The sequence below is a fragment of the Panthera tigris genome, chromosome D4 (assembly GCF_018350195.1).
Source record: "Panthera tigris isolate Pti1 chromosome D4, P.tigris_Pti1_mat1.1, whole genome shotgun sequence".
Taxonomy (NCBI): domain Eukaryota; kingdom Metazoa; phylum Chordata; class Mammalia; order Carnivora; family Felidae; genus Panthera; species Panthera tigris.
The window spans coordinates 71258421-71274824 of NC_056672.1; the positions used below are offsets into that span (position 1 = coordinate 71258421).

Below are 16404 nucleotides of genomic sequence, written 5' to 3' on the forward strand. Positions count from 1 at the left end.
ATAGAAATGTATAATCGGTACCATATCCCTCTCTATTCCCTTTCAGTAGCCACTAATTTTGGTGTATCTTTTCCTAGACTTCTTTTCTATGCATGTAAAATGGGTGGCTGGGTGGGTGGGTACAGCAGGCAGGTAGGGAAATAAACAGATCAATAGATAGATGGATCACATGGAGAGATACTTCAGGATTTTTCTTTAACAAAATGGGAAAATACCTACATACTGTTCTCAACTTACTTTTTATCTCTTAAAAATGTCATACTATTCTTTCTGAAAAAATGGACACTTGTTTTAATAGACAAAGCCAAAACTAATTAGGATACTTCTAGACCACATTTTTATTTCCAACAATCCAATCCACTACATGGTGTAAAGATTGGGGCCAGTTCAAACACAATGAGAAGTTTTAAAGAAAGATTTTCTGATACTTCAAAACCAAAAGTCTTTGAAAGGAAAAGGCAGTTACAAGCAGCATGAAGGAATTTCAGACCTGGGGAGGGAATATCAAAGTACAGTTCTGTCCAACTTTCTTATTTACAGAGCCCAAGATCTGGCGAGGTTATGAGAGTCCTCCATTCTCAATCAGTGAGAGGCATGACCAGAAGTAACTAACTGTGTAAGAATCCGCTCCTCCTATATGCCACCTCCCCTGCCCTGTAGCAGTGAGCTGTTCCCAACCATCACCATACGTGCAGCTTGCTTACTGAAATGGAACCATATTATCAAAGACACAAAGAAGTTAACTTCCTTATTCTGTAATACCTATTTGTATTGGTTTCTTTGAAAAGGGAAAACTACAATACGCATTCCACTGCCTTTTAGCATGTTATTACATTAAGCATTGAAACAAATTTAATAATTATTCCATAATTTGGTTTTTTCAACCAAGTAACTTCAATTTTTCATGTCATTTTTCAGTCTTCACACATCTCATTTTTTAAATCAGTACACACATTATTTTGTATTCTGCTTTATTCATTTGCCATTCCTTGGGAGCAATTTCCATGTTGCTTTATTACTTTTATAATTATTTCGGCAGATATATAATATTCCATATAGATACACAGAGTTAATTTACTTAACTATTTCCCTATAGCGAAAATAATTTGTTTCCATTTTTCTTACAATTGTAGGAAATGGTATAATGAGCAAATCTATAACATTTTTCTAAATATATTTTTCTTCTTTTGAATGACTCTCTTAGGATAAATTCCCAGAAGATTTACATAAAAGATTATAAATATTTTTATGATTCACTGCATACTTCAAACTGCTTTCCAAAAATTATTTTAGCTTATAATGCCAATCAACAGAATATAAAAATAGCAGTTTCAACAGAAACTAAATGGAGTTTCAACTATTACACAATTTTATTTACCAATGGGTACAAATTGGTGCACCAGTGTTTTATTTTGCACTGATTTGATTTCTCATACAAAATATTTCCTATGAGGGGCACCTGAGTGGCTCAGTCAGTTGGGCGTCCAACTTCAGCTAGGGTCATGATCTCACAGTCTGTTCGAGCCCCACAATGGGCTCTGTGCTGGCAGCGCAGAGCCTGGAGCCTGCTTCAGATTCTGTGTCTTCCTCTCTCTCTGCCCTTCTGCCATTCACTCTCTCTCTCTCTCTCTCTCTCTCTCAAAAATAAACATTAAAAAAAAATTTTTTTTAATTTTCTATGAGCCTTTTAGTATTTGTATTTCTTCACATGTGAATTAAGATCTATTCAGCACCACTTTTCACAGGACCTGATTTTTACCATATTAATCCTAATATGTACATATCCTTTATTAAAAGCAATCTCCATTGGTTTCACACAAAGGAAGAGTCAAAAATGAGTAATTTCTGGGTTTTGGCATTTTTCTTAACATTAATTATTTTAAGTCCATTTACCTAGCCGCCAAAGGTCTCATTTCTTGTGGTAATATTTCTAATCCATTCCAGTTTTAAACTGCATCTCCAAACAGCTTCTCTTCTTTGTCTTATACAGAATCCTGCTCTTAGGCAAACTGTCTTTATTAAAAATTAAGTATATTTCATAACCTCCTAAATCAAATGTCTCATTACAGAATCCTGAAAGAAGAAATCTGTGCTCAGTGAGCTTTTAGAAATATAGCCTCTTTTCATCTTTTAAAGGTGAAAAGAGATGTAGTTTACCTTTGCTTGCTTTTCAATTCTAGGTCCGCTGCTGTCGCTACACTGTGGCGTGTGTCACTAGAAGCAATCACCAGGTGGAGAACAGCTTCAAGTTCAGGCACCTGCTCAGCTTCTATGAATTTCACTATACCCAATTTGCACTGCAGATAAATGAAGGGAAGGAGAAACAGTGATCAAAGAAACAAAGACCCCCAACCAAAAATACTGTTTAACAGATCAGTATGGTCATATACCAAGGATCAACAGTAACAACAGGAGCAGCTCCTGTTTAGGCTTACATCGTGTCAGGGACTGTATATGATATATATTCACGATTTCATTTAACCCTCACAATCTATGAGATAAGCAATATTATACCCATTTTTCTGATGAGGGAACTGAGGCAAGGCTTAAGAATTTAGACACATAGTAAGTGATGAAAACAAGATTCAAACCCAAGTCTCTCCAACTCGAAGACCATTATGATACACAGCCTTCCTACTTAGGTTACAGTCTCTCTAGAATGATAAAGCCTTGAACTGAAGTCCAAATTTGGAGCCTGCAGGTAAGAGAGTGGAACATTATGAATAAAGTGCTCCATGGATTGTTTTGACATTTCAAAAAGAACTAAACCACATTCCACAGAGTTCCACTCTATTGTTAACATATTCATTCTGTCCTCAATATTCTTACATACTGAAAACAACAGGATTTCAAACACACTCTAATGAAGGTAAGTGAAATTCTAACCAAACACTATTCAATGTAATTGAATGGCTCAAATGAAACACAGACTGAAGAGGGATTCTAATTTGAATTTCATGCAGTGTGAAGGAACTACGAATTTCATAAAAATTCTATTTAGGACACATGTGCCTGAAGAGTAAAACTGTCTTTACCTAAAAGCCAGTTACATAATAGTTATTATGTATATGAATCAAGATTGATAGAGTTTATAATTATTAAATGACAATGGGTTCAATTTAAAAAGATATATAAACAGATCATAAAACGCTTGTCTTCCTTCCCCTTGTTCAACACAACCTACTTGTAACAAAAGCTACAACAGAAAGCACTCAAACACTTAAGCCATAGAAAAACAATTATGGAAATTAACTACACAAAGATATAAACAAAAAAAATGTGCAAAGAAAACTGAAAACAGTACTAATGCCCATCAATAGGAGACTAGTTAAAACCTTATGTGGTTTACACATAACTAAACTTTATATAAACATTTAAAAAGATGACTTTTTTAAAAAACCTGATATGCTGTTAAATGAAAAAAGTAAGCTACAAACCATATATTATATATAAATGTACAATGTAATATAAAAATGTATTGTGTAAAACTGTAATAGTGTATACACACACATACACACACACACACACAGTATGTTGTAAGAATGACAAACTAGGGGGAACACCCAGGTGGCTCAGTTGATTAAGTTTCTGACCTGAGACCAGGTCATGATCTCACGGTTCATGGGTTCGAGCCCCGCATTGGGCTCTGTGCTGACAGCTGAGAGCCTGGAACCTGCTTTGAATTCTGTGTCTCCTTCTCTCTCTGCCCCTCCCCAACTCATGCTCTGTCTCTCTCTCTCTTTCTCTCTCTCTCATGAATAAATGTTTAAAAAAAAATGACAAACTAGGGTGGCAGGATTCCAGGTAATTTCTAATTTGTCTTTATAATGTTCTGTGCTGTTTGAATCTTTACATTATCATGACTATCATTAGAAAAAATAAAAACCATTTTTATTGAAATAAAAACAAAATTTTATTTCATCTTTGAAATGAAATGGTTCACTTCAACACCAAACTATAAAACTGACAAAAAACATAGGCCTTTAGAAATTAGCAAATAATTACTGACATGATATTACAATTTAATGGTAACAACTACTCGCCAGCACTTAAGAGCTTTAGCCCTCAGAAAGACCTAGAGTCAAAGCCTAGAGCTAGAAGTGAGACCATGGTACATCTCAAAACCTCAGTTCCTTTTACAGAATGGAACAATTTCTTTACCTCTCTGGGTCGCCGTAAGGATTAAATGAGACAATGTATTCAAAGTGCTCAGCACAGTGCCTGTCACATAGATCACACTCAAAAAAGAGTAGCCTCTACTACTATTTACCTTTCTTTCTTACTTACATCCTGGTTTGAGGAGGGAAAAAAAGATCTATAACACATGAAGAAGTAAATCTACTCAAACATAACCCTCACTGAACAAATCATTCTATAAATCTGTGAGTGGCAGGAATGCCCCGCTTGCCTTTTTCCCTCTCCTGGGGAACACTGTTTTGATCAGTGGTCAGTTACATTCCCAAAAAGAAAAAGATCAAATCATTTAGACTGCCATGGAGAGATAAAGGAAGGATTGGAAGACTAACCCATGTTGCTTGAATTCCAAAATAATTACATACTGATCTCATCTGTTCTTCCCTGAGGTGCCTGAGGGCACAGACACAGTGAGGCAACTTCTCTGGAGAGCACCAGTCTTTTTTAAAAGCTGCTCAGAGAACATCTGTGTCCTGTTTAAATCCAGAATAAAATTCTTAATGCCAATTTTTAAATTCCCAGGAAGAAATATAAAAGGGAGTCATGCTTTTCCCCCCTATTGTCACATATGAGTATAGGAGTTCTTCAGTTTACACAAAAGGTACAGCCCTAAAAAGCTGAATAACCTGATATAAATTGTATTTTAACTGCACCAAAATAGCTAGATGATTATTAAACCTATAATTAAAAGCTAAAATGAAAGAAGTGAGACATAGTCTCTAAGGGGACTGTATTTTACCCCTGAACTATGTACACAATGTTAGAAAAACTGAAAAGCGCTTCCCACTCCTCCCTTCCCTTGGGGCTTTAACAAATAACTGACACCATGAAGAGAGCACATTACATCAATCGGTCCTTGCAAACATATTTCATTAGAGAGCCTGAATACGTGGGAATTATGTTACACATGCTTCCATGGACTTCATAGGGGCTGGTATACAGGGGGAGGTTCCATTATGAACAAGCAGTGTACGATACCTGTTCCAACTGTTCAGGTGTCCACGGGTTATCACCAATAACTCGCTTAGCTGCATAAAAACTCATTCCTGGAGGAGGCTGTGGTATTCCAGAACCTCCCCCACTATTTGAAGAAGAACTCTGTCCTGAAGATGAATTTTGGCGACTCTGGGATTCATTTAACACATATCTGAAAAGGAAACAAATTTAACCTCCTTCTTAAAACACATACACACACATGCATATTTAATACACTCAGTTATATACTTTTCTCCCAGAGAATTTTTCTAGAATACTTGAAATTACAATTTCATCATAAAGAAAAATTCTAAAGGTGTCTAAAAAACCTATTTACATCTTTAACAAATTAACTGTTAAGAGTCCATCTGTTCGGGGCGCCTGGGTGGCTCAGTCGGTTAAGCATCCGACTTCAGCTCAGGTCACGATCTCGCAGTATGCGAGTTCGAGCCCTGCGTCGGGCTCTGTGCTGACCACTCAGAGCCTGGAGCCTGTTTTAGATTCTGTGTCTCCCTCTCTCTCTGCCCCTCCCCCGTTCATGCTCTGTCTCTCTCTGTCTCAAAAATAAATAAACGTTAAAAAAAAAAAAAATTTAAAAAAAAAAAAGAGTCCATCTGTTCAACTTTGTTACAAATGAACTATTACAGTTACCAACAATGAGTATAAATATTTTGCTCTCAATCTATAAATACAACTATTCAAGAGCCACTATGGGCCCACTGCATTTTGAGTTTCTGGTTGAACAATAACAGAGAAAGGTTAGCTGACTGCAAGAAGGGCCTAAAAAAAAAAAAATTATTATTCTATATCCAAAGCACAGAACATTTTTAGTCAGTCCCATTTTTGTTAAGTTGCAATCCACCTCCAATTCTCCTTATATCCCTGCATTAGAAAACCCACTGAAACCTCCAACACATACACTCCAAACACATAACACCCCAAAAAGGAAAAAAAAATTCAAAAGAACCCAAAGAGGAAAAGTCATAACAATTAGCTTTTCCCATTGTATGTTCAAAGCCCTTTGTAGCTACTTATTAATTTACCATCCTATTTCCATCTTTGGCTTCTATAGATTAAACATAAGATTTCTGGTAAATTATTTTTGATCCAGTTAAACTGGTAGTTCTCATCTAGGAAATGAAAATTTTGAAAAAAAAAATTTAATTCAAGTCCCTTCCAAACTCTAAAGTTCTATGCTGACTTATTAGGACTGAACATTAAAATGAAATACTCGCTGTTGGGGCACCTGGATGGCTTCAGTAGGTTGCATGTCCAACTCTTGGTTTTGGCTCAGGACATGGCCTCATGGCTTTGTGGATTCGAGCCTCACATCATGCTCTGTGCTGGCAGCACGAAGCCTGCTTGGGATTGTCTCTCTCCCTCTCTAGCTGCCCTTCCCTGACTTGTGTTATCTCTGTCTCTCTCAAAATAAATAAATAAACTTTAAAAAAAATTTTTTTTTAATGAAATATTCGCTGTAATAGAAATTAAACACTTGGATCCTGATGGTATAGTAAATTATTCTATATTATTTACTTGCTATATCCATTCAATTCCTAAATCCATCTACTAAAAAAAAAAAAAAACAAAACAGGGGCTCCTGGGTGGCTTAGTCGGTTGAGCGGCCAACTTTGGCTCAGGTCATGATCTCACGGTCTGTGAGTTCGAGCCCCGAGTTGGGCTCTGTGCTGACAGCTCAGAGCCTGGAGCCTGTTTCCGATTCTGTGTCTCCCTCTCTCTGACCCTCCCCCGTTCATGCTCTGTCTCTCTCTGTCTCAAAAATAAATAAACGTTAAAAAAAATTTTTTTTTTAATAAAAAAACAAAACAGAACAAAACAAAAAAAACCTGTTAAGGAACCACTTTAATATTTTTATAAAAATAAGGCAAATTCTCACTGGTAAGAAAAACTGGATTGAGTACATTATGTGCCAAAGTTAAATTTGGATTTGGTAAGAAAAACTGGATTGAGTACATCATGTGCCTAAGTTAAATTTGGATTTCAAAGTTTATTTACCAAAGCCATCATCACCTGCCAATTCTGGCTGCCTCCTGATTTAACAATTATAAAAAGGAGGTTTTCATTTATTTCTAAGTTATAAGCAAGACTGGTGGTGGTCAGTAAATTAATCAATAATTACCAAACAGCTAACATTATGCAAAACATCATCCTAAGCACACGTCAGAAGCATTCCAAGAGGTGTGAGGTTGAGTCCCTGCCATCTGGAGATCTGGAGCAAGCTGAGATAATAACACATATAACAGCGTTTGACATGATATCACAGGGCAAAAAAACCACCGAAAAATAAGAAATGGTATGACAGGTACTAGACAGAGGTAGTGGAAGTGTTTCAAGGTCTGAAAAATAAAGCCACCAAACAAGAGGGGTGGGAAGGAAGCAAACTGGAAAGGAAGGAAATCGTACAGCACGAACCCTCTTGTGTCTGGATGGAGGGACAGATGATATGGGGCTCCGCACGGTAAGCTTATAGTGTATGTTCTACTCTTGATCAGGGAAGAGACAAGAAAAGCAGCATTTTAGATCAATATCTCTGGAAGCAAGAAAATAATTAGGCCAGAAGCTGATCACAACCTGGGCCACTGTGCCAGGGACCAGAGCTAGGTAAAACAGCTCTTGGCTTTAACAAGTCCCAATCCATTAGGGAAGACAGATGTGTCAGCAGTGTGATAAATACACAAAGTGGTGATACAGATGGATGTGACTGTCATTAAGGACACGGAAAATGGCATTCTCTGCCCAGGGAAAGAAATTCATGCCAGAGACACACACTGCTGACGTCTAAGCTAGTTTGAGGTGCTTTTTCAAAGCAGTTTTTTTGGCTGTTTTCTTTTTCTTTCTTTCTTTCTTCCCTGCTTTTTTGATGGGCAAGCATTTTAAGCAGAGAGAACTGTACTGTCTTAAAACACGAAAGGCAAGGACACATAAGAGCGCATCAAATGCATGAGTAGTAACGACTGGAAAACGATAGCCCAAAGACTTTAAGGTGTGACTGGTAAGAGGCGCGCATAAAAATCAGGGACCTTTCTGGCAGTGTAGAGAGTTTTGAAGAAGAGCAGCTGGTGAGAAAGTCGTGACAAGAGCTGAACAGAGACGAAAGTAGATGGCAGCGGGCAGCGGTGAGAGCGGTTTCAGGATGCATCAGGGAGCACAGAGGGGGAATTATGGGACTGGTATTAGCTAAAAGGAAAAGGGAAGCTGGAGGCAATTTATAACTATACCGACTCAGCTATGAGACACAGCACTGATGGCAATTAAAGAAAAGGATCTATTTTTATGGGGAAAAACGGATTTCAGCTTGGACAGGTTGAGCCCGAAATGGTTACAGCAGGTCCACACCTGTGAGGTCAATGAGCAGCGGAGCTGGGGTTTAGCAGAGGTCAGGGCTGCAGCAAACATGAAAATCTGAGACATATCCAATTTCAAGCAAAAGCTGAATCATTTAAAAGAGTACTTCACTCCACACAGTAAAAGCAGTTACTAATAAGGCTGCTTTGTTTTGATTTCTTAACCTACCCGTAAGGCATCAGAAGGACATCTAGCATGAAGTCCAAAAGCAGCTGCACAGTCTTTGGTTTCTCAGCAAGATTAAACGGAGAAGCTGATTTTGATGATTCAACAGGGTATTTCATGTGAAAAAGGGTTGGTATTAAAAGATGCATTAAGCTGAAAAAACAATTACATTTATTGCAACTACTTTAAAAATAAGGTTTTTATAACATGCAAATAACAGACAAAACAAAAATCATATAACATAAAGTGGCAAGTGTAGCAAGGGCCATGCGTTTTCAACACCACCAATTTACAAAGTCCTAAACCCAGGGGCTAGCCTAGCTTGCTCTGCTACTGAAACCTCAGTATACTGAGCAAAGACTGCCATTTAGCCAACCTGGCTCATCACCAAAAACACCAGAAACACATGTACAAAATATGACCTCAGTGTTAGTATCTGAAGTTACCAAAAGAGTTTTCTATTAAACTTTAGGTAGTTCAACTTCCAACATGTTCCCTCAATAATTTTTTTTTCTTTTCCATAGTTAATTAAAGTTATTCTAAAGCTAAAAAAATAAAAAGCAACGGTTTAATATTTTGAATAAACGTCCACTGTGTGAATTTATGTAACACGCCTTCTGTAATTCTTTCATTACACCTTTTGCTATTCTTAAAAACACATGAAAACTTCAAAGAGTGCTTGCACTGTTTATCAGTTGTATTTGTAAATACGTGGATTACAGTTTCTCTTTTAAAAATATACACACTCTAAAAAGTAAAGTAAAACCACCACTTAACTCCATCTTTCCTCCACAGTTCTGTGCTCTTCCTGACGATGCTCACTACAACCAGGCTACCCTACAGAACTCTGAGCCAAACCTGGACACTAAGTGTGTTATCTAAACCTTTTCACCCCTCCAATTCCCATATTAATATAAACAAGTGATCTGTTCCTTAAGAAAACTGCTCTAAGACTTCATACCCTCCGAAATGTTTTGATGAAAAGCACTTTATAACTAATTTGTGCAATCACATGAAATTAGCTTCTTCAAAATAATTAACAAAATAAATGCATTTAGATTGAGAAACACGTTGTTAGTTCTGCACATTTTCAATATGCTCACATCAAGAAATTTTATAATTACCAAAACAGTAACAATGAAATAACACAGGAAATTCAATTATTTGTCACCTGAAAGAGCTCAAGCCTTCACATTAGCCCAAGTAAAACAAAACGTGCGACTTTATTTTTTTGAAAGGTAGCTGTAGACTCATGCAGGTGAGAGGTAAGATAACTGAGGAGACCGTACCTATCCTGCTGTGGCTGAGGCTTCCCTTCCATGGCAGTAAGAAGCGTGGGGGCCAGTTCACATTGTTTTTCCACTGGCAGGCGAGGATAGCCCATCTTAACATAAATTATAGTAAAATTCTAATGCAATGAGAGAAAAGCAGGTGAGTGTGAAGGAAATACTCTGGGATTTCAAAGAAAACACACGGTTGATAACTTAGGGAGTTCTGTCATTAACAGAGAAATTACATTCTCTCTCCATACATTTACCACGTGTTTATTACAGCTTGATCAACTATTACATTTCAGGAAGAATTCCAGCCCTATTTAGTCAAAATGCTTGCTTTTAAGATGTGCTGCACGTGAGGGAGCATGACCTAATCGAAAGTACTCATGCATACATCTATCAAACATTCCATTTTTTCACCTTAAATACATAAAATTTTATTTGTCAATTATGCCTCAATAAAGTTGGCGGGGTGGGGGGAATAAACCACTCAAATATGCAATGTTCGCTGAAAAGGAAAAGTAAGCATTTGGCCAATCTGAACCTACAGGCTACACATTAGCATCAATCCTTTGAAGCTAAGAGGAGACCAACTGTGAAATCCTAGGCTGTTGTTTCCCACCTGGTCAGTTACTACAGCCTCCTCAGTACACGGCAGTGCTCTGGTTCCTCACCCGGACAACTGACCAATGAATGATGAACCAAGGCAAACTGAGTGCTGTGGGTATGTCTGTATCGCTATAATCTGTATGAATGCCTCACTGTAAGCAAACTTATAAATGCGTATCTGGATCCACGCATAATTAAAGATTTGCTTTTCTGAAGGAGTCTTCACTTTATGAAGGAGGCTTCATAAGGTTATTCCTTTGAAGACATTCTCTTTGGCAGTTTTATTGGTACCTAATGTTCCTATCTGCTTAAAGAAAGGGACATCTGTAATGAAGCTGTATGTACAGAGCAGGCACAGAAAGATGTCTGGACCAGTACATGGCTCCCAAGGTTTGGAATCCAGATGTTACATAAGACCCAATAGATTCTGACTCAAAGCTAGAAACAACAAGGCCAGGAAGAGATCATCTGACATCACATGGCATCAACACTCTTATACATTTACTTTTCATGAAGACAACAATTTAATAGGAGTATTTCTTACCAGGCTCAGTTTACTTCACTTTTAAAAAGGATACCTTTCTGAACACATCAGAAACAGAATTTTTAAAAATTCAGCTTCCTATCCTTGCCATTTACCCTTTCGTTGCCTTCTTCTATTATCATTTATTTATTCATGCCTATGCTACATAACCCTTTCTTCTCTCTATTCAGACTGGTCTCACACAAGCTTCTGCTAAGAATCCAACCATTCCTTTATATACCAGCATACCTGACAAGTCATTTCACCAACCTTCCTTTGCCCCATGGAAATGACCATGCCTTATCCTATTCCTACCATTTCAATGGAAAAACAGTGTGTCATCTAAAGGAAAATATCGCATATTCCATTTAGAATTAGTCTAAGGTGAGGTTCTTAACTTGCCAATATAGTGATGGCATCTAGTAAGTGTTAGGAGAGAAAACTTACATCAGACAACATTCCAAAAGAACACTCACTGTGACAAAGGAAACTGCAGCCGGGTCCTGGTATTGAACCAATAGTGTCTCTACCGGGAGCTGTATTTTGGGGCGGCTTTTTATACGCTTATTCAGATGGACCAACAGTTCCATTACCTAAGATACAGAAAGATATGAATTGAAATTATTGATACCTTTGAAACAAATTCATTTTTCCAACATTACTTAATTTGATGAATAGCAGCTACTTTGTTCGTTTAAAGGACATAAATGTAACATTCCAGAAAGGGAATTTACAATATCAAGGTCCTGTTCCAAAATGCTGTGCCCCCCAAGGCTGGGATCCCAGCTGAGCCTATACTGAGGCACTATTCCCCAAAAGACCTGCAAATAAATGACTGTTAACACCCTACACCACGGACTGAACATTTGTGTCTCCCCAAAACTCATCTGTTGAAGCCCTAATCCCCAGTTTTCTGGTTTTAGGAGGTACTTAGAGTTGGCTAACATCATGGGGGTGGGGTCCCCCACAATGAGATTGGTGTCCTAACAAGCGGATGAAGGGATTAGAGTCCTCTCTCTTTCTTCCCCTCTTGAGCATGCAGCAAGGAGGCTGCCTCTGTCAACCAGGAAGGTCCCTCCACAAGGAGACAGACCTGCTGGCACCCTGACCTCAGACTCACAGCCTCCAGAACTGGGAGAAATAAAGTGCTGTTTAAGTCACCCAGTCTGTGGTATTCTGTTACAGCAGTCAAATGGACTGACATACACTGTGAACATGACAAAAAGAGAAATAGACAAGATACTGTGAGTTTCCTGAAAAGAAAAACTCTGCCAAATCAAGGAGGACTTAGAGAGGAAGTCACAGGAACACTAAATGCTGACAACCAGATGAATTTCCAAGAAGAGAATCAGTTACAAGAAGAACAGAGGTCCAAAAGAATGTAGCACAATCTGACATGCAGATTGATGAGGATAAAAGTAGGGCCTAGATTATAAAACGACTCAGGTAAAATGCTAGATAGAGAACTTTTACTTTATTCTGAAGATCATCTGATTCTACTAAAGAGCTTTAAGTAATAACAAGCTTTCTGTCCTTCAAGTGGGGAAAGAGCAGAAAGAGAAGTCTGCAAGTCAATAGTCCCTGTGGGTGGAAAGCAAAAAAAAAAAAAAAAAAAGAAAGAAAAAAAAAGAGACTTGTGTCAAATGGCCCCGATCTTACTCTAACAATGAAATTATCTTGCTAAGAGAGAAGTAAGAAACTGAGCACTGAAAAATAACATTTTTAGAAAGTCTCACCTAAGAAAGACTCAAAGAGTTAAGGTATCTATTCTGGAGGACCAGGCCCACACTACTCTCCATCATTTCTGAAATTTGTGCTCCAGCCTCAAGGCAAGTATTAAAGGGAGTTGTAGGACTTCTCCCAGCAGCAACAAAAGTTCCAATGAATCTAGAGCAATAATGAAATATGAATTTTAAGAAAAACAACAAATCAGGGCACCTGGGTAACTCAGTTGGTTAAGCATCTGGTTTCGGCTCAGGTCATGATCTCACAGTTCATGGGTCGAAGTCCCACATCAGGCTCTGTGCTGACAGCTCTGAGCCTGGAGCCTGCTTCAAATTCTGTCTCCCTCTCTCTCTGCCCCTCCCCTGCTCGCAGTCTGTCTCTCCCTCTCAAAAATAAACATTTTTTAAAAATTATATTTAAAAAATGACAACAAATCTATAATCTATGGTCCGTTTAATGAATGACAATAATGAAATACGAGACATTCATCAAGCAGTTTCTACACAGAACACACTTGTGCACAGCACTCTGCATTTCCCATCTGATTCTCACAACAACCAGAGAAGTGGTATTCTCATTCCCATTTCACAGGTGAGGAAGCAGAGGCTCAGGGAACTGAAGTAACCTGTCCAAGGAGATACTGAGCCACTAAGTGGCACAGTCAGGATGTGACTCCAGAGCCCATCTGTTTAACCCCTCCCAACACTGCCAGTTGAGCTCAATTCATCTAAAGTGCCTGTCTCCACGAGACATCCTTGGGACCACTGATACCTTACAGAGATCTAGAAACATGCATTACCACACATATTTCATCCAAACTTCCTAGCTGTCCAGACCTGTGATACAGCTAACCAACAAGGAAAAGAAACAGCAGGAAGCAGCCTAAAAGCAATAGCCCTCTTCTGGCAATCTAATCTAGGCTGTTTCCTAGAAGGACTCTTGGGAAATCATTATTAGTGACAGACAATCATGTCCACAATCACGCACTCTTTACAAAAAAATTTTAATGTTTATTTTATTTTTGAGAGAAAGAGACAGAGAGGGAGCAACAGAGAGAAAGGGAAACAGAGGATCTGAGGTAGGCTCCAAGTTGACAGCAGAGAGCCCGATGCGGGGCTTAAACCCACCAACCATGAGGTCATGACCCGAGCCAACGTCAGATGCTTAACTGACTGAGCCACCCAGGCACCCTGCACTTTCTTTTTTTATCTTTTCTTTTTACTTTAAATGAATTAATGACTAATTTTCTTCTAACAATATCATCATCTTAAATATTGGTTAATTTCCTGTTTAGTTATCCACTATCTGAAATCTTCTATAAACCCATAAAAATAAAAAAAACCAACTGAGCCAGTCCTTCCCCGAGGCCAACTAGGTAACAGTTAACCTATCAGTAAACCTACAGAATCACTAGCCTTGGGTATATAGTGTCCTGTGCATAACAATTCTTATTACTCATTCATTTATATTCATTTATTCATTAATAACTTTTAACTGAAGTATAACATATGGCTAAAGTGCACAATTGAAAGGGCACGGCCCAAAGAGTAGGCATGGCCCAACTTCATAGAGTAAACACATCAGAAGCATAAAAACCCTGTATCCCATGCCCCTCCACTCACCAACCCCTCTTTCCCAAAAGTAACCACTGTCCTGAGTTCAAACACCATGTTTAAATTTATGTAAATGGAACACATAGGGTGAACCCATGTGTCTGAATATGCTTTATTCTATACCATATATGAGATTCACTCATGTTGTCGCTCAGAGCTGCAGTTCACCTTCATTGCTCTGGTAAGAAAATACCACAAGTAGGGGTGCGGGGGTAGCTCAGTCAGTTAAGCATCTGACTTCAGCTCCGGTCATGATTGCACAGTTCATGAGTTCAAGCCCCGCATCGGGCTCGGTGCTGACAGCTCAGAGCCTGGAGCCAGCTTCGAATTCTGTGTCTCCCTCTTTCTCTACCCCTCCCCCACTCGCACTCAGTCTCTTTCAAAAAGAAACATTAAAAAAAATTAAAAAAAAAAAAAAAAAAAAAAAAGAGTGGCACCTGGGTGGCTCAGTCGGTTGAGCGTCCAACTTCAGCTCAGGTCATGATCTCACGGTCTGTGAGTTTGAGCCCCGAGTCGGGCTCTATGCTGACAGCTCAGAGCCTGGAGCCTGCTTTGGATTCTGTTTCTCCCTCTCTGCCTGCCCCTCCCCCCGCTCATGATCTGTCTCTGTCTCAAAAATAAATATAAACATTTAAAAAAATATAAAATAAAAAAAATATAAACATTTTAAAAGAAAGAAAACACCACAATTTATCTACTCTCCTATTGATAGACATTAGATAATTTCCAATTTGGCCTAGTATGAATAATGCTGCTATGAACATTCTTAGATATGCTTTTAGTGCACATATATACATAGTGCTGTTATATATAAACTTAGGACTGAGTTTATATATAACTTGCTTGTTACGACCATGCTTGGTCATGGAGTATGCATATGATCGGCTTCAGAATATTTCCAAACAGTTTCCCAAAGTGGTTATACTCATTTACACTCCTACCAGCAATCTGTGAGAGTTCCAGTACAACCTTGTTCCAGTACAACCTTGGTATGGTCAGTCTTTAATTTTTAGCTATTCCAATGAGTTTAAACATAAATTTGGCTATAAAGCAGAACCTACATAACAAAACTCATTTTCCTTAAAATAGCAAATGTACTCTAAGGACATGTCACTAGAAATCTAAAACTTTAATTTCTCTTTCATTCAGTTTATCCACAAATTACCAGCTACCTTGCAGGATATCCTGGTTGAATCGAATGTACATCACAAAACATAGAAAGGAATCCCAAAATTACACAACTGAAAGTCAATACAAGTTTTCATCAATCACAAAATTTCACATATTAAAATTATTTATACATGAACTTTCAAATCACTGCCCACTGGAATCACTGTTTCCTCTCCCCAGTGCCTGACCTCCTATCACTCCTAACATTAGATGCAGCGGGTGGTCCTCAGCTCCCTGAAGGCGTCATACTCTGTTCCCACTCAGAATGCCTGCACAGGGCCTTCATGTCTTCAACAGTCTCCCCATCTCTCTGTCTGGCTACACACTACACAGCCCTTCCTAATGCCCCACATTCTGTTTAAATCAAGTCCTCAAACATATTCTTTCATAGAATGCTTTTCTTTTTTTTTTTTTTAGTATTTTTTTAATGTTAAGAGAGAGAGACAGAGAGACAGAGCATGAGTTGGGGAGGGGCAGAGAGAGAGGGAGACACGGCAGGCTTCAGGCTCTGAGCTGTCAGTACAGAGCCTGAGGTGGGGCTCAAACCCACGAACCGTGAGATAATGACCTGAGCCGAAGTCAGATGCTCAACCGAGCTACTCTGGCACCCCAGAACCCTTTTCTATCTTGGCATTTATTGCAATTTATAACTAGTTACTACTTGCCTGTTTTTGTTTTGTTTTTTTTTACTTTTTTTTTTTTTTGATGTTTATTTTTGAAAGCGAGAGAGAGAGAGAGAGAGAGAGAGCATGAGCAGGGAGGGGCAGAGAGAGAGGGAGACACGGAATCT

General features: G+C 38.5%; 1 protein-coding gene and 1 long non-coding RNA gene across 6 annotated transcripts in view; one reads left to right on the plus strand and one right to left on the minus strand.

The window, feature by feature from the left end:
- ECPAS (Ecm29 proteasome adaptor and scaffold) overlaps positions 1 to 16404 on the minus strand; it is a 103525-nt gene that overhangs the window by 61234 nt on the left and 25887 nt on the right. For all 5 annotated transcript variants that reach the window (XM_042965169.1, XM_042965168.1, XM_042965170.1 and 2 more), the window contains 5 exons: positions 11583 to 11699; positions 9990 to 10108; positions 8704 to 8853; positions 5173 to 5341; positions 2158 to 2297 (listed from right to left, as the gene is read on the minus strand). In XM_042965169.1, the coding sequence (XP_042821103.1) occupies positions 2158 to 2297; positions 5173 to 5341; positions 8704 to 8853; positions 9990 to 10108; positions 11583 to 11699 (695 nt within the window). The remainder of the gene's footprint in view (positions 1 to 2157; positions 2298 to 5172; positions 5342 to 8703; positions 8854 to 9989; positions 10109 to 11582; positions 11700 to 16404) is intronic.
- Positions 2745 to 9767, plus strand: LOC122233271. Its single transcript, XR_006210814.1, has 2 exons — positions 2745 to 2869; positions 9496 to 9767. It is a non-coding gene; the product is annotated as an uncharacterized LOC122233271 (long non-coding RNA).